At 41.7% G+C, this 25,895-nt stretch overlaps 1 protein-coding gene across 4 annotated transcripts in view; it reads left to right on the plus strand.

The window, feature by feature from the left end:
• The first annotated feature begins 1,575 nt into the window (after nt 1–1,575).
• arhgap44a (Rho GTPase activating protein 44a) overlaps nt 1,576–25,895 on the plus strand; it is a 28,710-nt gene continuing 4,390 nt past the window's right edge. Inside the window, exons 1-22 of one of the 4 annotated variants that reach the window (XM_042393823.1) lie at nt 1,613–1,637; nt 1,807–1,881; nt 12,741–12,780; nt 13,614–13,733; nt 13,853–13,929; nt 14,110–14,221; nt 14,442–14,518; nt 14,654–14,768; nt 14,956–15,024; nt 15,205–15,286; nt 15,792–15,919; nt 16,680–16,791; nt 17,291–17,372; nt 17,546–17,626; nt 18,725–18,838; nt 18,932–19,023; nt 19,938–20,121; nt 21,185–21,202; nt 21,306–21,494; nt 22,652–23,164; nt 25,003–25,148; nt 25,254–25,655. In XM_042393823.1, coding sequence (XP_042249757.1) covers nt 1,829–1,881; nt 12,741–12,780; nt 13,614–13,733; nt 13,853–13,929; nt 14,110–14,221; nt 14,442–14,518; nt 14,654–14,768; nt 14,956–15,024; nt 15,205–15,286; nt 15,792–15,919; nt 16,680–16,791; nt 17,291–17,372; nt 17,546–17,626; nt 18,725–18,838; nt 18,932–19,023; nt 19,938–20,121; nt 21,185–21,202; nt 21,306–21,494; nt 22,652–23,164; nt 25,003–25,148; nt 25,254–25,655 — 2,806 coding nt within the window. In that variant the 5' untranslated portion in view covers nt 1,613–1,637; nt 1,807–1,828. Of the gene's footprint in view, nt 1,882–12,740; nt 12,781–13,613; nt 13,734–13,852; nt 13,930–14,109; nt 14,222–14,441; nt 14,519–14,653; nt 14,769–14,955; nt 15,025–15,204; nt 15,287–15,791; nt 15,920–16,679; nt 16,792–17,290; nt 17,373–17,545; nt 17,627–18,724; nt 18,839–18,931; nt 19,024–19,937; nt 20,122–21,184; nt 21,203–21,305; nt 21,495–22,651; nt 23,165–25,002; nt 25,149–25,253; nt 25,656–25,895 lie in introns of all 4 variants that reach the window. The other 3 variants (XM_042393824.1, XM_042393825.1, XM_042393826.1) reach the window with 3 other exon arrangements.

Genomic DNA, 25,895 nt, shown 5'->3' on the forward strand with positions numbered 1-25,895 from the left:
ACTAATGAAAACAAATGATCTGACAAGGTCAAAAGGTTGAGATCAAGGCTGAAGGATCCTCCTCCCCTCTCAATTTCCAACTTGGGAGATTAATGAGGGCAGAGAACAGCCATTTCTCTGTATCATTTACTCCCTGAGGCCTCTGAACCCTATGGCAGTGGTGTGCAGCCCACCTGTTGGCCCATCTAGGCCTTATGACACTGAGCCAGAGGGCATCACTCCTTACTGAGGACTGTAACTGCTCTGTCCTGTTCACAACACAGACAGCAGCATATTGTATTATCAAAGCTCTAGCCAAAGGCACCAATAGCCTCCTTAGTATTAGGTCCATTTTTTCAAACTTTCTAAGCAATACAAAGTAGTTGTGGTCACTATTCTATCAGTGTTTCACCTGCATAAGGGAATTAATATTTAAACATTACATTTTAATGTGTGACCTGCCTCTTAAAGAAAATGATATGGAAAATTCTAGCAGCCTCGGCCATGTGACTAATGAACACACTTTTTAATTTCACGGTTGTTGAAACTCAGCAGATAACATACACACAAGACAAGCAAAGCTATTCATAACGTTTTACACGGCATGTCATTCATGTTTGAACTCATTACGTGGAAACAGCTATCCTAAGTAAACAGCCCAGCCAGTCATGATCCTGAATGCTGCTGCCTCACGCTGAAGATGTGAAGTGGTTTATAAGACAAGACTGCTCCCTTCTGGACAGTTAAACTCAAAGCAGCACAGAGACAAATGCATCACAACTCAGTAAGAATGAACCATGACTCATAACTGAATTCACTAATAAAAAATGCATTCTGCTTATTTTGGCAATGTTAATACACTAGTATAAAATTATTTTATTTATTATAAAAACGTATTTTAAAACCTTATGTATTAGTCTTATCATAATTAACAATAATACTATGACCACAACATCTTTAATTAAAGTACGGAATATTTTATTTTTTCTTTAACTTGTTCTTAGATTTTAATATTGGTTGGTGTCGCTTGGTGTCATTTAGTTGCATTGGCACATAAAGGACACTAGATGGAGACGAAAGCTAAGATGAGTCACAGTAATGAGGGTTTTAGTGGACACTTTGTGCTGCCTTTGTGTACATGATCATTTTCCCACTATATTAGGGGGTTGTAATATGATAGAATAGCTCATTGTTCCATGAAAAAATGTCTTTATAAAACATTACAAAACCTATTTAATTTCCAACGTGATGGCAATTTATGACCTTTTTTTTTTTTTTTTTTTTAAATTTCAGACAATGCAAAGCTCCAGATTCAGCTGTAATTGCGTTTTCCAACACACTTGACTGAATTTCTTTGTTATCAGTTGTTCAGGATTTCATCAACATTATAACCCCATTACATTTTTGTAGCCAACTGCTAAAGTCTAGGTTGTTAAAATAGGCTTCAACACAATTAAACATGTATTAAGATGTGTGATTACGCCTTATAGCCCTTTGGGAACCGTCAAAAAAAAAAAAAAATTAAGGCTCTGCCTTGATTTACTACATTTCCCACACTGCATTGCTGCGCAGCCGCTACTTGTCACTGCTGTCGCTCTCTGCCTGTGAGTGCCCACGGTGAATTGGTCCAGCATCCCTGCGCAGGCAATGGGGCAAATGTAGATGTAAAAAAAATCCTTTGAAAATATGTAATCGTGGGATAAGTTTTCGGCGTTGGCAGGTTGAGATGAGGGAAGGAAAATACGGCAGATTGGATTTTGTGCTGCGCCTCTGTGAAGCACGGACCGTTATTTTGAGAGAAATAATGCGGAATATTTCCCCCTGTAGGTGTTAACGCAGAAAATTCAAGATGAAGAAGCAGTTCAATCGGATGCGACAGCTCGCCAACCAAACGGTGGGAAGGTAAGCAAACCCCTCTCCGTGCGCTATTCTCGCCGGGCCAAGTCAAAGGGAAAGAGAAAGCCCCTGTATGGCCCCAATAGCATGTGAATCATATCTATGCAAATATGATTTCTGTTATAGGCTATGTTATTATGTTGATGTATAGAACAGACAATGGTCAATGCAATCTGACTATAACTGAGAGGAACAAAGAATAGCCCATGTTTAAAACGCCTGTAGTGCTCCTATGCGTAATGTCCATTGGAATAGGCTACCGCATAGGTAGCGTGTAGGCGCATTGCCCCAGTACAACCTGCCCACGGAAACACATTAAATATAGAGAATCGCAGTATCACAGAAGATCACACTGAGACGAGCGCCTCTTTTACACCAGGTATCACCCCTGGTGTCTGAAAAAAATGCTATTGTGAAGTTATGTTTTGATTTAATCTACCTCCTGTCATCAGACCTGTCAATAGGTGAAGATGATGCAGACTGATGCGGTGTGGGCTGCGACGTGAGGGAAAATGGAAAAGGCGCAATGTTTTCATTACGCAGTAATGTCAGCTGTTAGGGAAGCACCTCATAGGCGTGGGTTATCAAGTCCATGAATTCCTGAAGGTCGTGTTCCACATCTGGCACTTAGCCTATCTAACATACCTCTTATCTTTATACCCATAAAGATAATGCTTTATCATTCTATTAGTTCCAACAAGATAACTAAATGAGAGGGGGAAGGTATTTTCCATCCCTCTCCTCACAGGTGTACAAGCACCATGTCTTCTATGTCCTATCCAGCATCTGGCTGGTTCTGAAATCCTTCTCCACCTTCAGGAATAGATGCTTTGTGACCTTTTACACAGGTCCTATGGGTTTATCACTCTACCCCCACCCTGTTTGGCAGAGCAGCTTGTCAAGCAGTGCTGGGGCAGAAGGTGTTCTCTGCTCTGCACCGGGGGATTAGGACCAGGATGTGTGGGTCATTATTATTACAAGGCTGTGTGAGTGGCGTGCACACCTTGCAGGCTCTGTTTCTGCTATCATTGTCAGTTAGCCCTTGGTTCAGGCTGTTTTTTCTAGCACTCCAGTCTCTTTATAATCATTTCTGTGTGACTCATTAGAGAGTGTGTGTGGGTGTGATTCTGGATGTGTGTGTGGGCAGGTGGGTTGTGGTTCTTAATACGAGCTGAGAAGGTACTGTATAGGACAGTTCCTTGCTGTATGTGTGCGCACTTATATAGCATAATTTGAACGCATTCCTCACATGTAGTGCATGCCAATGCTGTTGTGAGTATAAATATAAAGTATATTCTTCTCAAACTCTGCTGTTTTCTTAAGCTGTCTGTCTAAGAGCAGCAACAGCAACCCGCAGAGGTGGTCTGCCTGTACCACCAAGCCATAATGAGCAACAGCATTCTCCCTGAACAGTCCTGGCCCCCCTGCTACTGTTCACAGCCATGACTGCCACTCTTGAACCCTCAAATCAAAGCATAATCAGAAATGTACCATTATACACTGTCCATTGCTTCATTCTGAGGGGAGCTTCTGTGACACAACATTTGATTTGAGCTTTGGATCAGTGCAAGAAGTAACAGGTCTTACCCCCTGTTCACCTTGAACATCCCTTGGTGGGAGAGATGGAAAGAAAGGCAACCAACTCTTGCAAACCTGGGCTGGCGAGTTAAATTTCAATGACACAAGACCACACAAAGCTTTCTCATTATGGACAAGAGTTGTGATTTATGCTAACACGTCTTGGTCCCAGTGTTTGTCCACTCAAAGTAGAAATACACACAATCATGTTACCGTAAAGTGATTTGGATAAAATTGTCCATTAAAACTGTTTTTATCTTGCCAAGAAATTAACAATCTGGAGGGGTCTGTGCTCCTTAAAAGTCGTGATGCTCTTCTTGTTTATTGCCATCTTGTTTCGTGCGAACAGATTTTTATTATGTTTGCATCCCAACCAAGAAGTGTGATAATGACACTTGACAGTACCACCCACAGAGGAGGAATGTATGTGCATATATGTGTTTGGATGCATGTTTGGATCCATGTGTCCTTGCACACACACACACACGCATGCCTTACTCTCTTAGTGCAGCTGGTGGAGTCAGACAAATGTATGTACTGTACGTGCAGATTAATGAGACAGATTAACGTACGCATTCACACAACAAACATTCCCATCATGCTACATTTCTACTACACTCATGGTTTTCTTCACACAAGACTTGAGCATCGTCTTTTTTTGCGGAGGAGGAGAATGGCGTCTTGATTGTAGTGGAAATGTGGTGAACACATCCCATGCAGATAGTGTGTAACTGTAAGTGAGATGTTTCAGGTTTAAAGTAGCTGTCTTTTCATATTCTCTGATCAATTACAAGGCTCCTTGTAGCAGTATAAATGTTACCCTGCATTAGCAAATCCAGAAACTGTCTGATAATTAATGATTTCACCAGCATTACATCAGAATTATGCTCCTTCCTGCAATCACTGAGATTTACTTTCGTTCTGCTGACTCAAGCTTCACTTATCATCAGTGAGGAAAGGGGTTACAGTGGTTTGAGCATTTGACCTTCCTGAACCTCAGCAGTCTTAGTGGAGCCGTTAATACCACGGACCAGTCTTCAGTCTCTTCCAACCAACTTAACAAATCCAGAAGAAGCAGACCACCATGTTGGAAATGGAATGAGTTAAATATAGCTGCTTACTCTGCTCATTGCTTTCTGGCATGTAATGGCGAGTGTTTCTCCATTAACAGTATTGGCGTGGGTCTTTTTTTTTTATGTGTCTTATATGCGATGGAGATTGAAGGTCTTCTTTCAGTGGGGGGTTGGCGATCAGGTGTGCTGTGTCAGCATCTCTCTGGCTCTCCAAGGCTGCTGCTGCTGCTGCTGCTGCTGCCGCCTGCCTGGGTGACATCCATGTCATGTGATCTGCAGCTTGACCAATCACCTCTGTGGAGCAATTCACTTCATACTGGAGGATGTGCAGCCATGCATACTCTATAGCTTAAAGAAATGTGTTGTGGTACAGTGGGAGAGACAAAAGGGTGTCAGAGCTCTTTGAAGCGAGGAAACAAGCCTGACTTTGTGTAAGCTTTCATTTTGTTATGTTTTGTCAACCTAAGCCATACATTCAACCTTAATTAAGACCATCATTTACTTGTTAGAATTCATTTACAAGGCCACCGAACTTGTCTTTAAAATGCATTGTGATGCTTTTGATGCCCTTACACAAGCCAGGAAAAGATTACTTTGGTTCAGCCATCTCCCACCCTCCATTTCTCTTGACCTATTTCTCTATTCCCAACTCACTGCCCTATCTAGGTCTAAGACAGCCTGGTAAAAGATTCCATGATACAAGTCTGTTAAAATGCAGACTTCTACACGCCTTACAATAAGTGAGTTTTACACATGGAAGGAAAAAAGCAAAAAATAACATTCCTTTTATTCATGTCTTCATACTTCTAAAGGCCACCACTATCTCCATCCTAAACCTCCTCACAAATTGCCTATCGGCCCCACCCATCTTCACACTCTGCATCACTCACCTGTATGAAGTTCACCAACGCCACTAGTGTGTGGTTATAGCATTCTTCTTGCTCACGCCTTTAGGGTAGACTTAATCTCACCACACTGTGCTGCAATCATCAGAAAATGGCAGCCATTTGCGGGTTGGGGAGATGAGTTGTAGACACTTTCTCTCTCCTGCATCGTCTCGCTCTCTCTCAGTTTCTCTTTTCGTTCCTTCCGCCATTGTGACGGAGTAGGTGAATGTGTTAATGATGAGCTTGTGTGCTGGCCTCTTATAGAGTGTCCATTGGGAGAACAAGTGGGACATTGGGAGAGTAAGAAGGACACAGCGCAAACATTATAAAATGTGTCTGTGCATGCATGGTTTGTGTACTTCAGTGTCGATTGACAGAAAATTATTGTTTTGTAACTGTTTTGATAATCGATAAACTTTTTTGTTCATTCTTTCAGCAAAATACAAAATATTAACTGGTTCTAGCTTCTCAAATGTGATGATTTAATGCTTTTCTTTGTCATACATGAGAGTAAAGTGAATATCTTTCGGTTTTGGACTGTTGGTCAGACAAAACAAAATACTCAACATTTTTCACTGCTTTTTGACATTTTATAGACAAAACAATTCAACGATTAATTGAGAAAATAATAATAAGTTGTAGCCCTACTACACTGAGAAGTTTGTATATTAGTGTGCTAATGTGTTGAGTTCTTCCTTTGCTTTAACACTGACAAATTGCCAGAAAAGTTAATACATTAATCTTTCATGTATCCCTGAATATATTAATCTTGTAAACAAATTTCTGTTGCATAAAGAAGAACCATTTTCGCCTGTTTTTACATTCAGCACAGGGTTAGCACATGAGTACCTCTTGGCAAAAACATGTGCTGTATTCTAAAGGAGCATATGGTAGATGACAGGTAACATGAGATATATAGACGGCAACCCTGGTGAATGCCAATGCAGCATCTCCTCCTCTTCTCCTCCTCCACCTCGTTGCCTTCATTCGCTGGCTTAGCAGATGAGACACTGTGGAGATCTCAGAGAAGTGGCCTTCGCAGAGCAGTTGATTCACTGCTCTCCTGGGTTTTCTTTTGTATAGTTTCTGGTTGATCACATTGTTAAATCTTGACTGGAAAGTACACTCTCAGCATATTATGTAACAAGTCAAGGTCCTTTCATGAGTTTTAGGCAATGGTCATTACCAATCAGAAATGAATCATTACTTGTGTTCTAGATCATTTATCTTTATTTTAAGCCAGTGCCATTGCTGTAATTGTACAGTATTGTGCCATTCAGTGATAGTATCAGAGGTCCATGTTGATAACCCTCCCATAACCCCATCAGTGCCTCTCAGAGACAGCATACTACAGGGTAGAGTTAGTGATAAAGGGCCTTTGTTAAGGGGCCATTTTGTCCATCAAAAGAGAGATGATGTAATATCAGACAGAAGCGCCGTTTCTCCCTTTCCATGTCGCTGATTCCCTCAAAAGACTAATCTCTGAAAGAGCCCCTGTGCTGGTCCACTATAAACTCAGCAATAGGGTTTTTTAAAAGCACATACTGTATGAAAGAAACAGCGCAGCATGCAAACAGCTTTAGGGATGGCTGCTTGATTTCAACAGACTCAATCCTCATTTGCACTTTGATTTTCTCTCTGCCCCTATGGACTTGGTGTTTGTTAAAGTGGGTTTAATCTTGGTCACGATATGTGTCACGGATGTCAGTTGGTCATGATCTCAACCCAACAGGAAGTGACCTTAGGGTCTGACAGAAATGTAGCAAATGAATCAGATGCATGTCGAGCTGCAAGGCATTCAGAAACAAGACAGGGTATAGAGGATTTATTATGCTACTCGTTGATACTGTTAGCCTTGCTTTTGACAAACAATGTTTCAAATGAAAGTATTAAAGTAACATTATATGACACTCCTGACCTTTTTGATTATTAGGTTAAAAGTACGATGATTAGATTGGACTGTATTTGCAATAAACGGTTGGATTTAATAAACTTTCTGGTGTGAAAGTCATATCTTTGGTCCTCATAAAACAAACAGTTTAACCTAGTAAAAGCAGCGTTATGTAAAGTTAGTGTTGTAAAAATATTGAGAAAGCAATTACTTATTTTCACACATAGTGCTCCATGCACTTCTTTTAATTACTTTAATTCCTTAGTGGTTTACAACCCAAGGCCTTAGCTACTGTGCGTACAGTTATCTACTGTATAAGTCTGAGTAATAATTAGCTATAAGTTAGAGTAGCTCTCCTAAGGAGACGGGCGACTCCCTATCAACATGCCCACTTCCTTCCATTCAAGAATGCCAATAGGCTGAAAACAGGAAGCACTAATCCACTAATAACAATTTCCTGTTTTGTTTACCTCTTATTGCCTTTGCTTTACTTTTTCATGTTAAATTTTAAGAGGAAGATTCTCCATCTCCCTTTTCTATACAGTAATGGTAAAATGTTTCAGTTGCCTTGGTTGCCTAGAAACGCTCATTTGGTATTAGGTGTTTCATCACATTCGTTTGGCATCAACAGCCCACAGAACATTTTCAAAAATGGTGGGGAAAATCATTTTTGAAACAACAAAGAAGGATGCCCTGTGAGTGTTTTTTTCATTCATGGACTGGATGGCAATAGAGCACAGAATTTATCTTTGTTGCCTCAATCTACTCCATCGTCTACTTGATGCTCCCTACTGGACGTGTGACATTGTTTAGGTGCTCTGTGTGTGTGTGTGTGTGTGTGTGTGTGTGTGTGTGTGTGTGTGTGTGTGTGTGTGTGTGTGTGTGTGCGCGAGTGCATCTTGTGCAGATTATTCACCATGAATAAAGTTATTAGAGATAACTCACTGCTTGTGTTTCCAGTGAAATGCTGCTGAATGCTGCAGATTCTCTTTTTCCCTCTCTCTCTGGACACGTGTGTGTGTGCACGCGTGTGCATGTGTGTGTACACTCCTCTCACAGTTATTCTTGCATACTTAACAGAACTGTGACCTAGTTTGCTGGACAACTACAGTAAGTGGGTTTTTCTGTTTTAGTAACCTTGTATCCCATCAGCCCTCCACCTTGTCATTTGGGAGGAAACCAAGTGGGCCTCTGGATGCGTTTGCACGGCAAAGGTCTGGAAAAAAAAAAACATTCAATGGGGAAATATTCACAGAGCATCTCTTGCATGAATTCTGCTGTGTGTCTTTGTGTGTGTGTGTGTGTGTGTGTGTGTGTGTGTGTGTGTGTATTGCTGACTGTGGATCTCATGCCAGCGCTCTAGGCCGTGCGGTGCCCTGCTGAGGCCCAGGGCCACCATTCTGCTCCACTACCCTCCCCTAGCAGCACAGGACCTACAGTACCATCTAGAACAGCTCTTCCAGGCCTCAGAGTGAGCGCCTTTGTTAGCCAGACGAACCTCAGATAGACCTGTAGACTGAAAGTATTACAGCAGAGCATTGACCAACTACATAAGCAATATGTTCAAGACTACGGATGTTATTTTATACACATTTTGATTATGTCGACATGGATTATTCATGCTTTCATAAACCATGCATAGTGCTGGGGGGCTGAGCATGCGGCTGTCCAACATTAACATATCTCAAGATAGAAATATTTATTATATAAGACATATTTGTATGGAATGTGCAGCTGAAATGGTCAGCTGGGTATTCGGTACACACATTTTACTGCACACTCTGTGGAATCACAATGACTTGCAATGTTTAAAGTTCCTGGGAAAATATGCACAATAAATTTACATATCTCTTCAGGAAGCTGAGCAGATTTAGACTCTTCATCTTATCAGCACTTTGTTAATGTTGCCACCAGTGGTGGAGAGGGACTTATTCAAAGCCTGGCAGTTGATCTCTCTGTGTAAATATTGTCTTAACTAATTCATCTTCTTCCCATCTCTGCGATCACCCATGTTTGAATTGCATAGATTTGTAGTTCCTCTTTTCACTCATGTATCATAAAAACAAACAAGATTTTGTCAGCTTTTGGAATTATTTTGTCTGTGTTGGACTGAAAGCTTATAATAAATTTCAGCATTTTTACTTTAGTTAATTAATCTGTGTAATGATGTGTTTGCACGTGTGTGTGTGTGTGTGTGTGTGTGTGTGTGTGTGTGTGTGTGTGCATGTCTGTATTGAGTCATCAGCAGCTCCAGGTAAAGGAATGCCTGCAAAGTGGCAGATGGTTGGTGTAAACCATGAGCACACCGCCCACATGGCTGCCAACTCTCCCACGTGTTTACTTTCCTCCCAGGACTCATTCAGCACACTATTTGCTGAGAGGAATCGCTCTCCTCTCCTCCAAAATCTCCCTCAAGTTAGCTTACATCATGTATAGGGCTAAGCAACTCCGACACCCTCATTACTGCATATGCAATACTGCTTTGTCTCTGTGTCTTCACAGGCCGATTATGTATGATGCTGCTATCCTAGGAGGAAATACCACTGTCTGAAAACAAACAAGCTCAAAGAGCAAGACAGTTGGCTGTCTTTGAACCGATCTATGAAGATAGTCTCCATTCTCTTTGAAGTCTAGGTCATAATAGTTATATCAGCTGTGGTCAGTGAGAATGCTAGATGTCTGTGTTTTCATTCCCATGTTTTACACATCAAATGCAATTTACTAGATGTGTTTTTTTATCCACCCTTTTGGCTGACTCAGTATCTACATTCCCTCAGTCACAAGCCTTCAGGAAAAACACTCCCACACTCATAAAAACACGTTGGAGACAAACAGAAAGAGTGATAGGAATGGGAACATCCACCACTATTAAAACTTTCTGGCATATGCTGCTGTCATATTGTTGAGAGAGTTTGATGATTTATCAGTGGAGTCCCTGATGCAGCCAAGCCAGCGGGCCTCACAGGTTGTCCATCTGTCTCTGCCAAGCATCACTGACAGTCTAGCTTCTCCACATCCCTGTCACTGCAGGAACTCATGTCCCATCTGTGCTATGGGCCCCTATTAGGGTCCCTCAGCTGCCAGAGTCTCCCAAGGGACACCTCAACCAGCTAATCTGAGGCCAGATAGACAGTGACAAGCTCACAGCTGCATTGCAGACCTTCGGGCTACACGCTCAGTATGGAATACATGTGATAGTTTTGCCCGCAAGGTCTTTTATAGAACATAGTGATGGAGTTTTAGAGATTTTTAGAGGCTGTTGGAGTGCTGCAGCGAAACTGTGCCAAACTTTTGTGCACTGCACTGCTTGGGTTATTTTTGTCCCCCTTTGTCATGCAATCAGCAATCTGCGATCACACTTATCCTTACAAATCATGCCACTCCTCTATCATTCTTCTCTCTCTCTCTTTCTCTCTCTCTCTCTCTGTGACACACACACACATACACTCGTATGCACAAGCACACACATTTCCTGTATTTTTTCTCCTAGATCAGTGACCAGAGCACTTTTCCACAAGGCTGGCTGTGATTAGATTCATTGGTACAAGGTTTGACCCAATTCCCATGGCTCCACGCTCACATCTTGGCACTGAGAACGGGGATGCAAATAACTGACATCATTAAAGTTCAGCTTTCTGTTGCTGGCGATGATGTATGCAATTATGCATAAACAACTGCATGTCAACATTAAACAGACACACTTCAGCCGTTTCTTTAAGAGCCATTTTTAGACTTTAAGAGCAATGGCACTGGGCAACACAGAGCCAGACTTGGTAGCGAGGCATCATACATTAAAAGAGCATTTTAGTTACGTGCTGCAGATGTATTTTGGTCTGGCTGTTGAATAATAGAGCACAAACCAAAGTCTTTTCCATTCTCTTGGTCAACAGTGAGATAAATTCAGATGTTGTTTTTAAATTAATACAAAAAACCTATTATTCGCAACTGGCATTGGCATGGTCAGGGCACAATAGCAGGAAGAGGTTGTGCAGACAGGAAGGGGAAGTGCCGAGAGAGTATGTTAACCAAAGGGTGGTTGCTGGGGGTCTGTAGGTCTGATTTTGACTCATTACAAGAGGTCAGACTGCAATCTCTCCCCTTAAGCCCCTTTTGAGCAGGAAGTATGTTATCATCCATTCTGATCAAGTACTCTTGATAGTTCCTGGACTGTTCCTTTAGATGTGTGCGTTGTTGCGTGTTGTAGGCATCCAAGTATGTTCAAAGGAATTCTGGAAAACAACCTAATTCATATGTAATATATGCACACCTAGAGACAAATTGACTTTTTTATCTTTTCATGTGAGATTATTTATGGTATATTGAGTTCTGTTGGGAAATCTCCTCACCGAGAAATTACTAAAGTCTTAAAATGTAAGCCGTTTGAACTGAGCTGACACCATATATTTATGATATCTAGAGGTTTGCTCTTTTCTGAGCTTATGGCTCACTCACTACTCTGGATGAGTAGTTTTATCTGCTTCATCGACAGTGCAGCTCTGCCCTTTCCTTCAGTCTTTGGCTAAGTCCCCAGTCTGCTGCATACACAGTAGGAGGTGATGCTCCTCAGTGGGAACTGGCATATTTGAATCAGTGGCCTTTGCTCACTTTGCTCCAGTTTGTTCCACTCATGCTGATGATAGAACACTCTAGTGTGTGTAGCACAGAGAGCTCGCTATATCATTAATATCCTGCTCTTATGTATTGTCTAAGATCATGACTGAGAGAGACAGCCACGCAAACACATACGCACACATTCAAACCCACACACCTACTCCAAGGGGACAGGTGCATGCATGTGGTCCACCCATTTTAGAGCGCTGCCACATTGATGATGTGCAAAGATTCAGTGAATCAGCCCTCTACATCCAATGTAAAACAGCTGGGCCTTTATTTCACAACATTTTGGCAGAGACACACCGTTATTGGAATACATTTGGATACATGTGAGACTTGAGAATGCTTTAAATCACAGTGACAAAATACAACTGACATGTCATCACTGGCTTATAAAAAGTGTTTTATTATGTGAGATGTAATTTCTTCATGTGTCCTCCATTTTCCCCCAGTTCCAGTCTTTACCATGGTTGTCATCATAAATTAAAAAAAGATATGATGATAAGAGGATATGAATACCTCAGACCCCTGATTTTTTTTTTTATGTCTATAGGGAGGAACATGTTTTCTGCTCTCACATGAGAGTATGAAAGCAATCTCTAATGCTCATTATAACATGCTGTGTAGCTTGTTAAGCAACCTGAAAGAATTTATACAAACAAATTCAGTTTCTGTGACAGAAATGTTTTTTTTTCAGAGCTGTTATATCCAATAGAAATTGAAGTGTGCACTGTTGCTCATGAACTAAAGATGTGATCATCAGCTAATTTATGTTGTTTCTTTCCCCGGACACCCTAATTCTTTAAAACCTTTATCTTACAGGGCAGAAAAAACAGAGGTGTTAAGCGAGGACCTTCTACAGGTGAGCTGTGGTATAAGTGTGTGTTTGTGTGTGTGTATGTGTGTGTGTGTGTGTGCAATCAAGTAGTGCGATCACAACACCTGCGAACCAGGTGCTTGATTACATGAAGGTCTCTTAGCAGTCAGTCCTGTCATCGTTCACGCTGTGTTATTTTAACAGGTGTAAATGAAGTGATAATGACAATGAATTTGATCATGATGGAGATCATTTTTAGCTTGCGACCTCATCACAGCCTCATCACAGCCTCATCACAGCGTACACACAGTACCTCAACCAAAGAGTATTGTGTGGCTCAGATAGTTTCCTTTGAATAATTGGTAGAGGCAGGAGAAGGTACTTTTAAATATTTTACAAAAAATGATGTTAGAGAAAAGTCAGGAAACTAAACAGGTCTTCAAAGCAGAAAAGTTTCTTCTTTCTCTTTTCCGTTTCTTTAATCATCTCTGGCATTGTCACAGTTTTACTACTATCTCAATCTGGGCTACAACTAATGATTATTTTTTTTAATAAATAAAGTCACACGTTACTCCAAACTAAATTTGTAAAATTCAAAAGCTTTCAAAACTGTTTAGTCAAGAATATAACTAGATAATCAATAATACATTGAAATAAAAAGCTAAATTGATTGATTTGTGATACGCAGTTGAATACTATGAATCACAGCATGATCAGACCTGCCTTATGAGCATAACCCTCATGTGTTGGCATAATTTGCAGAATTGTAGCTTGTAGCTTGTGTGTGTGTGGGTGTGCGCTAAATGTCAGTAGTAATGGGTGTGTTTGTGCGGCTCTTGTCAAGTGGTTTCTGATTGATTTCTCTGTGTATGTTCCAGGTGGAAAAGCGTCTGGATCTGGTCAAACAGGTGACGCACAGCACTCACAAGAAGCTGACTGCCTGCCTGCAGGGTCAGCAGGGCACTGATATGGAGAAGAGATCTGTCAAGTCACCGTCTGTGAGTAAACTGATATGACGTGATGTGTGAAGATGCAATAAAACATTATACTTGTATCCCTATAATCTTGAATGAATTCTTACAGAAGCTCTTGTAATATTATTCCTCTCTTTTATTAGAAAAAACTACCGCTCACAATCCTGGCACAATGTATGGTAGAGGGAGCTGCAGTGTTAGGGGATGACTCTCTCCTGGGGTAAGTCACTATACTGTAGTTAACAGGCCTATGCTCACACACTTCCCTTGCCCACATACACACAAAGTCATCTTTAATTATTGATTTGGCTATTGAATTCTTCTCTGTCCTCATTGCCCTTGTCTGCATTTTAATTGCATTTGATTGCCTGTGACTTTGTGTTTGGCTGTCTCCAAACAGGAAGATGCTGAAGCTGTGCGGGGACACAGAAGAGAAGTTGGCTCAGGAGCTCATCCAATTTGAGTTCCAGATAGAAAGAGATGTGGTGGAGCCTCTATATGTGCTTGCTGAAGTGAGCCGGCACTGCTGTTACTTAATGCACCAATTAAAACATAACACCTTCCTGATATGGCTGAATTACACAGCCGCGCTCTGTCACTTTTTTTTTTTTTTTCATTTCCAGCCTTATTAACAGAAAATGGAAGAAGAACATGATTTGCATTTACATAAAAGAGCTACATTTTTATTCTCTGACGTGACTTTAATCTCCCTCTTCATTTTCTCTTTCATAGGTGGATATTCCCAACATCCAGAAACAAAGAAAGCACTTAGCTAAACTTGTCTTGGACATGGACTCCGCACGGACAAGGTGACGGACATTCACAATTTAAGAACCAGGCTGCAACCTTATCTTGTTCATTTATTTTTAAAATAAAGGCTCAGGTTTTAAATGTGTGTGCAGGAACCACGATGTGACCATTTGTTTTTACTCCCATGCCCATAGATATCAGCAGTCGTCCAAGTCATCCAGTCATCCGAGCACTCTGCAGCCTGGCGCCAAGTCCGAGTCCCTCAGAGAGGAGATGGAGGAGGCAGCCAATCGAATGGAGATTTGTAGGGTGAGTCACCTATCAGAGCCACACATATATATTATTCCCTTCCCTAGCCCCTTTGCTTTCCATTTGATTTATAACTCTCCTGCATGTATCAGACGCAAATGGACCACAATACCAGGATGATATTATACTTTTAAGTAGTACTGAGATCATGTTGTGTAAGATGGTTGCACTCTGCTTTTTGTTTCAGGATCAGTTGTCAGCAGATATGTACAATTTTGTGGCCAAAGAAATAGACTATGCAAACTACTTCCAGACAGTAAGTATATAGTATAATCAAAGTTGTGATCGCAGAGGGAAAATATGGTTTATATCGTATTTCTATGTCTTTCTGCGAATAAAATAGTTTGCTTTTACTCATAGCAGCAGTTGTTTCAATTACATGAATTACACACACATTTGTTATAGTCTCTTCTTCTCCCGCTGTCCCCATCTACAGATGATAGAAACACAGGCAGAGTATCACAGGAAGTCATTAGAGATTCTTCACAGTGTCTTGCCCCAGATTAAAGCTCACCAAGGTGAGTCATGTATGGTGTATGTATGTGTGTGTGTGTGTGTGTGTGTGTGTGTGTGTGTGTGTGTGTGTGTGTGTGTGTGTGTGTGTATGTGTATGTATAGAGATCTGCTCCAATTCTGCACCGGAAGCAATATCATGATGAGAAGTAGTGAAGTTAATAGCCCTGACGTGTCACATAGTAATCTCATTAAGATATAATTAGCCACCTTCATATTTAAGCTACAGTGAGTTTGCAACTGCTAAACCAAACAGGGGGCTAATAAATAATAATAAATACCTAAAAAAAGGAGACCAGTTCAAACATAGACATTTAATCTAACTTTAAAAGTTGTAGTAACTTGCAGTTTTGATTTAATTTATTTACACTGTCAATAAAGATTCTCACAAATAGTGTCTCCAAACTTTGTATAGAGTCATTGGTGTAAAGTTGTCCAGAGGGAGATGCAACTAAGGTGCGTAGGTTTGTTTGTGTCTGTGTGTGATTCAAGCTGCTGTTTGTGTTGCAGAGGCGTGGGTGGAGAAGCCATCATTTGGCAAGTCTCTGGAGGAACACCTGAATATTAGTGGGAGAGAGATTGCCTTCCCCATCGAAGCCTGTGTCACCATGCTGTTAGAGTGTGGCATGCAAGAGGAGGTAGAGGACACAAACACATTCATATACACACTAGACTGATATGCTCATTTTTTAAAATCTTTTGTTGCGCATGAGTCAGGGCCATGAAAGACACTGCTAGTGCCTCCGTACTATTAAACTCTGGTGTGTTATCAGCCCCTCTATTGCAGTGGCTCTCAAGCTTTTTCTGTCATGCCCTCCCTTTGGAAGTTGGCACACATTCAAACAAACACACACAAATATCAATTACAAAATACAACATTATTTGATGTTATTAGTATAAAGACCACGTTAAAGGACAGGGCTGTTGTCCCCTCTGCGACAGAGTAAAGAGTTTAAACCAATGACTCTGGTCTCATTCTCAAGACCTTATGTTCCCTCTCATCTTCTTGACCTTTAAATCATAAATTTGAAAAATTGAGGATGGAGGAAGAGGAATAGCAGCATACAGTATTAGCACAGGAAGCAACACTGTTTGTGTGCCTTTAATTTTGAGAAATATAAGCAGTAGCACAACCATGGCTGTGAGATTGAGGTTTGTGATCATTAAACTAATTGAAATCGTATGATAGTTGGTAGTAATGTAAGTATAGCCTACATGTCTTGTAGTTAATATTAAACTAAGACATGCAAAGCCACTGTTATTTTCCTGTGTTGCTTATCATCTACCAATGCTAGTGCACAACAATAAAGATTATTACTTTTGCCCTGCATTTAAGCACAGGTTATGTTGCATCTGATAATTACACATGGTTAAGTGTTTCCTGTGTGTGGGCTGCAGGGCCTTTTCAGAGTTGCTCCGTCAGCCTCCAAGCTGAAGAAGCTGAAAGCCTCTCTGGACTGTGGAGTTCTGGATGTGCAGGAGTACTCCTCTGACCCACACGCCATCGCAGGTGAACACCCACACAAATGCTTTGTTCAAAGCCCATTTCCATAACAACAACCCCTACACATTTCATTGTAAGTCAGGAAAAAAACTGTAAAATAACTCTATGTAAAATACAATTATTTCTTACTGCAACAGTTTTCCTATGGTGTGGAAAGCACATTTTTACTGTACAAAGGTTATTAGATAGATTGTGGACCTAGTTTATGGAAAATGTGCTTCTTTAGGCTAGCGTAACATTTGCAAAGCAGTCTTCATCAGATCTGCCCCAAGTGCTCTTATCCTGAAGGCTTTCTGCTCTGATATTGCTGTCCATTTCACACATTAGGATGAAATCTGTGTTGAGCAATCTGAATCTGGCAGCTGGACTGGCTGCAAGGGCCTGTTGGAGGGGAGTGGAAATATGGGGCATGGCCTCGCCAGTACTCTGAGGAGAGAAAACAACCCTCATCTGCTCTAAAAAAGCTGAACAGTTTTTACTCTCTCCCTGTTGTTCTCAACCACAGGGGCTCTGAAATCATACCTCCGTGAGCTCCCCGAGCCATTGATGACCACTGAACTTTATGATGAATGGATTCAGGCTTCCAAGTGAGTTGCTGATTTCTTATTAAAAGCATTTTCTTGAATTATGCCACTGGCCACGATGATGGAAAATAGTCCAGAGTCTTCACGCAGGGGGCCTAAACTGCCAAAATGAAAGATGATGACATTTATTAAGAAGTAGAGCAAAAATAAACCATAATGATTTTTCATTTCCCTAGCATTCAAGATATGGACAAGAGACTACAAGCATTAATGGCAGCGTGTGAAAAACTCCCCACAGACAACTTGAACAATTTCAGGTCAGTCACTTTCTCTTATTTCCTGTTTAGTCATTTGTATATGTTGTCACATGACAATGCTGCTGTGTATAGAAATAATTATTTTGTTTACACTTCCTGTACAAGTCAGAGTGATGTTTGTGAATATAATATGAAAACCTGGATAACATTTCACCGGCCCACAAAACTAAAATCCCCCCAAAATGTGTCATTTAAAGGTGCAGTGTGTAGGATTTAGTGGCATCTAGCAGTGACGTTGCAGACTGCAACAAACTGAATACCCCCCCTCCCCTGCTAAGCATGTAGGAAAACCTGTGGTGGCCGCGAAGCTTGCGAAAAACATGAAAGGCCCTCTCCAGAGCCAGTGTTTGGTTTGTCTGTTCTGGGCAACTGTAGAATCATGGTGGTGCAACATGGTGGGCTCAGTGAAAGAGGACCCTCTTCTTATGTAGATAGAAAGGGCTCATTCTAAGGTAACAAAAACACAACAGTTTTTATTTTCATGGGATTATACACTAATGAAAACATACTTATAAACATTATATTTAATTTCCGCCAAGTCCGTTCCGCTAGATGCCACTAAATTATACACCCTGCACCACTGCAAATTACCCAAAACCAGGCACAGAGTAATATACAACTGCACCACTTACAGGCAAGAAAAATAACAATGGTACTGGGTTTGAACTGTAGACATACAGATATCAGACAATGTACAGTAGGCCATTACTTTTACAGTTGCAGCACTCATTACCTACAGGTTTTAAAATTCCAGCTACAATTCATGGCTTGGTTTGAATGATACAACATCAGTATGTCTATGTATGCAGGTTTAAACTGCTGCTGCTACTATTATGCTTTCCCAAATATTTGGTTGCTCAAACTAGATGTGTAGAACTATAATTATCTGATTGAGAAGCTCTACCTTGTAGAATATCTGAAATGAAAACGTTTGACAGTTTGTGAGTCAGTTACAAAATGTACGGAAAAAGCAAATTTTGAGAGTCAGCTGCATAGGGTTGGTAGATGTGTGAAGCTAAAAATATTCCAGCCAAAAAAAAAAAGGTTATAAATTGGTTTTAAAATGCACTCTTTTGCACTTTTATTTAAATCCTACAGATATCTAGTTAAATTCTTAGCCAAGCTGAGTGAGTATCAAGACGCAAACAAGATGACACCCGGTAACATGGCGATTGTCCTTGGCCCTAACTTGCTTTGGACGCACACTGAACCGTATGTAGTCTTTACACAACTCTTTTACATGTGTGAAATTATGTACCTTGTTACATGATTATACTGTAGCTCAATTCTTTCGCTTCTTTTCAGGAACATGACAGAGATGATGACCACTGTTTCACTACAGATTGTTGGCATCATTGAGCCTATTATCCAGCATGCTGACTGGTTCTTCCCTGGAGGTGGGGATCACATACTATGTATGTAATATTGTAGTTGGGCTGGGCACCATATAATTCTTTTACTGATCTTCTATTATTGTAACTGTGTTACTGGACTAATCTTAAATATTGTGAATTATGACACACAATTTTGCCAGTTTTGTTCAAATTAATCAAACAAATTTCTAAGTCAGACTTTTTTCAGAACAATTAGTGAAAACATATTTTATATACTCATATTAATTCTTTTTTTTACTTTTGCTCAGCCCTATATGATTATGATGATACCCTGTGATATCACAATTGTTCTCTATATACTGTCAGTTCACATAAACAGTACAACACCTATGTGAAAATACACCAATACAACAAACAGTGACAACACTATACATAAAGACACTACAATACACTTTAATAATAAACTGCTCATGAATGCCCAGCACAAATAATTTCTGTGCGTGATGAGTTTTAAGCTGTAGCATCGTGTGACACCTACAGTAACTTAATGCAGCAGTTCATGCTGTCTTTGCTGCTTAAAGAATGTGTCCTGTCATTCGCTATAATGGATCACTTCCATTTTGCAAGTCTCATATACAAAATAAACACCACAGAGTTAAGATATATACCAGTGATGTCTCTGATCATATTCATGTTGTTTTCTTTATTATATATTATATTTTGTTTATCATATTTTGTTACTTATTGGAGAGAGTATTGAACAAAGCAGAGTGTTACTGTCTCTGTTATATATTAGGATTTTATGTATTTTAGATACATACAATAGCTTTTCTTGAAACTGGTAGATTCCAATTTTCCAGAGTACTTTTGCACACTCAAATCACACACAGAGCAATACATACACACCCAAACACTACTTAACTACTGATGCAAATACAATATACTATATGCTGATGGTGTGTCTGCTCCTCCCTCAGAGATTGAATTCAACTTGACAGGCAGCTATGGCAGCCCGATCCACACCAACCACAACTCCAACTACAGCTCCATGCCTTCACCAGACATGGACCAATCTGAGCGCAAGCAGCAGCACGACCAAAGCCGACGCCCACTAAGCGTCGCAACTGACAACATGATGCTGGAGTTCTACAAGAAGGATGGGTATGATGCCAAATGCATCCTTCTGCTGCCTACCTCTCACTCTCTCTATCTCACTGTGCTTCTCTCTTTCCACCCACGCCTCCTCTCAGGCATCTGATATTGAATTCTTACATTTGAGGAAGGCAACACTTGCACATTAAAAATCCATTACCTTGGTGTTGTATTTACATTTCCTATGATCCACAGTTTTCACTCCAGTGAGTCAGAAGCCTCTATAGGCCACAGAGAAGTGATGATTGTACTGAACATCTCACCTGCCAATAATTCCTGCACATACAACTACATCCCCTATTATCAGGATTCATCAGGAGGAGAGGAGGTCGAAAAATACACTCATTTAAATACACGGGGCAGAATTGCCTTGAATGGCATTGTCTCCATGGCAACGGGGCTCTGATGGAGGGCTGCTAGCTACCTCTTTTTTCTCAGGAAATATTTCTCCAGCGTTATCTTCCCATCCTCCCACATCCCGCTCCTCCTTCACAGTCTGGCTAGCACGTCACCTGGCCTGAGTCATTGGACCAGCCGGTGGAAAATCACTGGCAGAATTAGAACCGGTGCCTTCACCAAAATATTCCCATTAAACTAAGAAAAGAGCTGTGATATTATAGGCATCAGTCTAAGTCTGTGCATCCCATAATCACCGACTACCAATATGAGGTGATAGAAGATAACTTTTATCTATTTAGATATTAGCAATTGAGGAGAAACACGTCTATCTGTCTGTGCTTTTATAAGAGCAAACAGGTTTAATTTGAAAACACCAGTCTCTAACTGGTGCTTAGTAAATCAATGCAGGCTGGTTATTTAGCCTGACATCCTCTCACCTCTGCTACAGCCCTTCTGCTCCTCCCTGCCACTGTGGATCTAATCTCCCTGTCATTTTGCAGTATATGTATAATGCGCACACACACACCATTTTCTTCCATTTCAGACCCTTAATGTCACATCCCAGACATGTATCCAAACTCAAATATTCTTGTTTTAGTCTGGTTTTGTGAACCATGTCTGCATCACTTCTGACCTCATATCCCTTTTGCCTCTCTTCCCCCTACTAATGCAGCATTAGGAAGATACAAAGGTACCGTATCATGCCTTTTTCCCACTTCTTTCCTTACTACCCTCACTCACCTTTTAGTGCATTCCTCATCATTATTTATGACTCTATATGTGTTTGTCTCCAGTATGGGTGTTCGGGTCATGGATACCTCCTGGGTGTCTCGGAAGGGCTCATCCACACTGGCACGCAAGACCTCCTCTACCCCGCCAGGCATACAAGGCCCGAGCTCCCCCGCAGACACACTCATCCCCGAGCAGCCCGGAGAGCTCGCCACCTCCCCATCCGCGACACCGCCGCCCGGAGAAAGGGTTGGGTAAGTCACTGTGGAGACGTTGTTTTCCTCTTCCTTGTGCATCCACTCCTGATCATTTTTATTGCCATCACCACCATCGTCACCACCATCATCAGCTCTGTGTGATCGAGATCCTTGGCTTTGTTATTCATACATCCCATTAATTTGCATCCATGTTCTTATTATTGTATCTCTGTCACCACCTTCATGTTTCATGCTATTATTATTATGATTTCTCACTCTCTGAATTTCTTCAGTTCTCATTGTGGTTTGTCAGGTTGATGTCACTGTGGGTAAAATTTGAAAAGGATAATGAAATTTTATGACTCTGAGGTGTTTAAGTCCAAATGCTGTTTGGAAGTTTTTTTTCTGTATATGGCACTAAGCTTCAATCTGCAAGTCCTTGTGAGCATGCTAATATTTAAAATATCCCATCAATGTGGCTTGGCTTTCTCAGCTTTGGTCGTGAATTATTTCCCTTTCTGTTGACACTCAGACTGATTTCACCATTTATTTCTGTATGGTATGATTATCATAGTTAAACACATGAATAATCACTTCATGGTCGCTGGCTCTGCCTGTGTGGCAGACAAGAGATAATATGGCTTCTGGCTTGGCTGGCTTTCTCCTCCTCTGCTGTGGCTCTTTCAGCCAATGAAAGGGTTTTGTGTCTGTTTCACACTGCCCTGGGCTGACTGCAGGACCTGCAATGCAAACAAGTCATATACTGTAGAATGAGAGCAGATAGGGTTACCATATGCAGCAGAGAGGAGATATTTAGTCATCAGCTCAGCTTGATAATGTTGTAAGCTGCAGACCAGCACTTTGGCTCCACAGACAGATCCTCACAGCTCCATGCAGTGTGCAGACACAAGTTGATCACAGAAGGAGCCCTACACACTGTATTCCTTTCCTTTGGCAATAAAACTTTTTTTTTCCTTTGCTGTTTCTTTGTGCTTGTCTAAGTATTTGCACTAAGCTGACTGTGTGCTAAGCTTGGTGCCCACCACCCACCTAAAGTGCAACTTTTTCTTTTTTTTTCCTTATTTTTTTGGCTACGGATCAACACTAATACACTAATCATCAAAAACAGCTTATCCTATATCGCTCCAATGCGTCTCCCTGTTCAATCACCAGAGCTGTGTCTTTTGTGCTGTCTATTCTCTTAATATCTACAGCTCAGACAACGTGTCGCCCAATCGGCCGGACACCTCTCATGCCCACCCACCCCCAGGGGAGGACCGGCCACCCCCCCCTTACCCCACCTCCTCGTGCCACGCTGCCCCCCACCACTTCTATCCCAAACCCCCACCCTGCGCTCGCCCTGTAGCACCGGGTCCAGAGTCCCAGCCCCCTGCCTCACCCCCGCCTCCACTACGCTGGTCTGGCTTCATTCCCCCTGCCCCGCCCCCTTCCTCCTCTTCTTCCTCCTCCTCCTCGTCACTTGACATCAATTCGAATCCCAAACCCAGCTGTCTGCACTTCCCCAAGCACAGCCCGCCTGGTGATATGTCGCATGCCCCCCCACCAGACACTAACGCTTCACCACTCTACATCAAAACCCCCTTGGTACTAACCCGCCATGACCAGTCCCTTGGCAATCCCCCTAGCCTCCCTTCTTCCGCGCCCCCGCCCCCACCGTGGGCTGCCTGTCCATGTGCCCGAGAGAGAGGACCCCCCAGGCTGACTAGGTAAATACAACACACCCATGGCCACTAGGGATGCATCACAGAGTGGCAGCCTTTATTTCTCCTCTCCTCTAGCTCGCTGGCTCATATTTTCTTTTTGCTTTTTGTTCCGCCCCCCTTCAAATTACATACCTCCAATTTTGTAACATTCAGGTTGTCCAGGGATGCCTCTCATGGGGGTTGCCTAGCAACTAAGGATGTTACTGGCTTATATAGCACTTGATTTGATGCTGGTGTTGAGTGGATGATAAATACATGGACATTGCTGCATATGGCTATCAAATAGCATATGAATGTATTTATTCTGCAGCGTGCAGCAATATTTTACTAACCAGTAGAAGGAAAGCATCACGTTTTTACGGTAGTAAGGGTTTTCAAGATTAGTAAGGTAGTACCCCATTTGCAATTATGCCTTGGTAATGGCCAGACTGCTGAGTTTGTATAGAGTGACTGTGGCAGTTTCCTGACTCATAAGTTGTTGGTGTTACAGGCAAACAGGACATTGTGAATCATTACAGCAATTCTTTGTCAGCAGTCAGAACAAGCTCGCTTGATAATGCTCCTTCTTGTGACTTGGTAAATCCATGGCTTCCCATTCAGATGGCTAATTTGTTGGAAACACACAGCTCAAAGTGACAGCAGGAGACTGCAGTTAATTAACTGTCAACTGTCATATTCCTAAATGTGACAACTATGTATACTGCAATATGGGTGCTGTTTGTGGGTGCAAGTTCAGATGAGTCAAGTCTTGTATTTGCAACTATACTAATCTATATTTTTAAGTATAATATCCTTATTGCATACATATGGTAGTCTCTTGATTAAGTGCACTCCACTGTCTGCATCTGTGCTTACAACACATACAGTAGGTTTAGATTTAGATGATGTGATCTTGTTGCATACATTCTGCTCTATTTCCTGCAAATCAGTGCTGCTTCTTTCTGTTTGTTGCTGGATACAAATGGATACAAGCTCAGGAGTGTTTTGGTCAGGAATCCATCCTGAGATTGAGATCCAAGGTGACCTGTAGTTGAGTCCCTCAACATCATAAAATAGCCTCGGTCTGAATCACTAAGCTCCTGTTTACTGAGTGTTTATATAATGTAATAACTAATATACTCATTTAAACAAAAATGGAATAGTTTATAGAAACATTTTATTACTAAAAATTCAACCCATCTGACATGACACATCTGTTCTGGTATTCTGAAAAACTTTTACTTTATTGAAACTGAAATCTGTGATGCTTTATAACTGGCACATCATTATTATATCCATAGTGGAGGGTGCTGAAATGTTGAGAGATGTTTCTTGGTCAGGTTTGTCAGGTATCACCGACAATTTTATTATTATTATTATTTTGGTAAAAAAAATGTTTGGTCATTGTTATTTTTGTCAGCAAAAAGGAGGTGGGACTATTTCATAAATGCAAGACTACATGCTCTGTCATCTTTGATGTCATTTACACATTCAGAAAGATTCACAGCTTTGGGGACTTATACGCATTTGTGTCTAGAACTGTTAAATTAGAGGCAGTTAAAAAGTTGCAACACTGCTTGATCTGTAAACATTGTCACTGTGAGAGATTTGGGTTGCTCTCCTTGATGTAGCCTTGGATGACATAATTTTTTGGGTTTCAGAAAACTTTGGTAACAATCGTAACAGAGTACTTAAAAGTAGTGAAAAACCCATAAGTGGTGGTGGTGGTTGTGGTGGTGGTGGCTGAAGCGATGAAGATGAGATGTATACTGACATTTCAGAGCACTTAACTGTTCAAAATCATACTGTGTCTGATACCACTAATACATACATACATATTAATGTTTGTCTGTCTTTTTCAGTTCATTGAAGAGTAAAGAGCTTTCCCCTGTAATTGGACACAAAGCCATCCAGGTGGCAGGTCCAACAGTCCCCCCCAACAGTAGTCCCCAGAGCTGCAGCCAGTCCCCCCACTCAACAGAGCACAGTCCACACACCCTGCGCAAAGGTCAGTACCTCTCTTATTCTTATTCTTCTTTCATTGGTTTTCTTCTGTCTATGTATTGTTATTTTTAACAGGAGACAGTAATCTGACTGTGATGTGTGTTTCCAGGTTCCAAGAAGTTGGCCCCTGTGCCTCCCAAGGTCCCCTACGGCCAGTCTGGTGGGATGTCCGACCAGTCGACAGGTCAGCCGTCACCAGTCAGCCTGTCCCCCACCCCTCCTAGCACCCCCTCCCCTTATGGACTGGCCTGCCCCCCTGGGCAAGTGCCCCCATCCTCCCCTGGCCAGACCCCATTGGGGGCACCTCACTCGCTTTCGTCCCCGCCCTCCCTGACCGGAACGCTCACCAAGTCGCGGCCTGCCCCTAAGCCTAGGCAGAGACCCAGTCTGCCCCCTCCTCAGCCGCCCACAGCCCCCCCAGGGTTCACTGGCTCGGCCACAACCCCAGTGCCCCAGCCCCTGGAACAGGGCCTTCTGGATGGACTGTCTCCCGGGGAGAGCATGTCTACAGGTAAACACCAGCCCTTGGCAACAACTCCCCCGCCACCACCACAGGTGGGGCTGCAGCGGCCCTCTCTCAGACTCGCTGTGGCTCTGTCCAATGGAGACGGTGGACGAGTGTAGGACTCTGTAGGACTTATTGCTGTAGATAAAAAAAGATCCCTGTCCCCTTTATTGACTGTTCCCAAACGAATGTCTGAATGAATAAAAGTTGCCTTTTAGACACAGATGCCTGAGAATGATACAATGT

This window comes from Thunnus maccoyii, chromosome 18 (genome assembly GCF_910596095.1).
Source record: "Thunnus maccoyii chromosome 18, fThuMac1.1, whole genome shotgun sequence".
Taxonomy (NCBI): Eukaryota; Metazoa; Chordata; class Actinopteri; order Scombriformes; family Scombridae; genus Thunnus; species Thunnus maccoyii.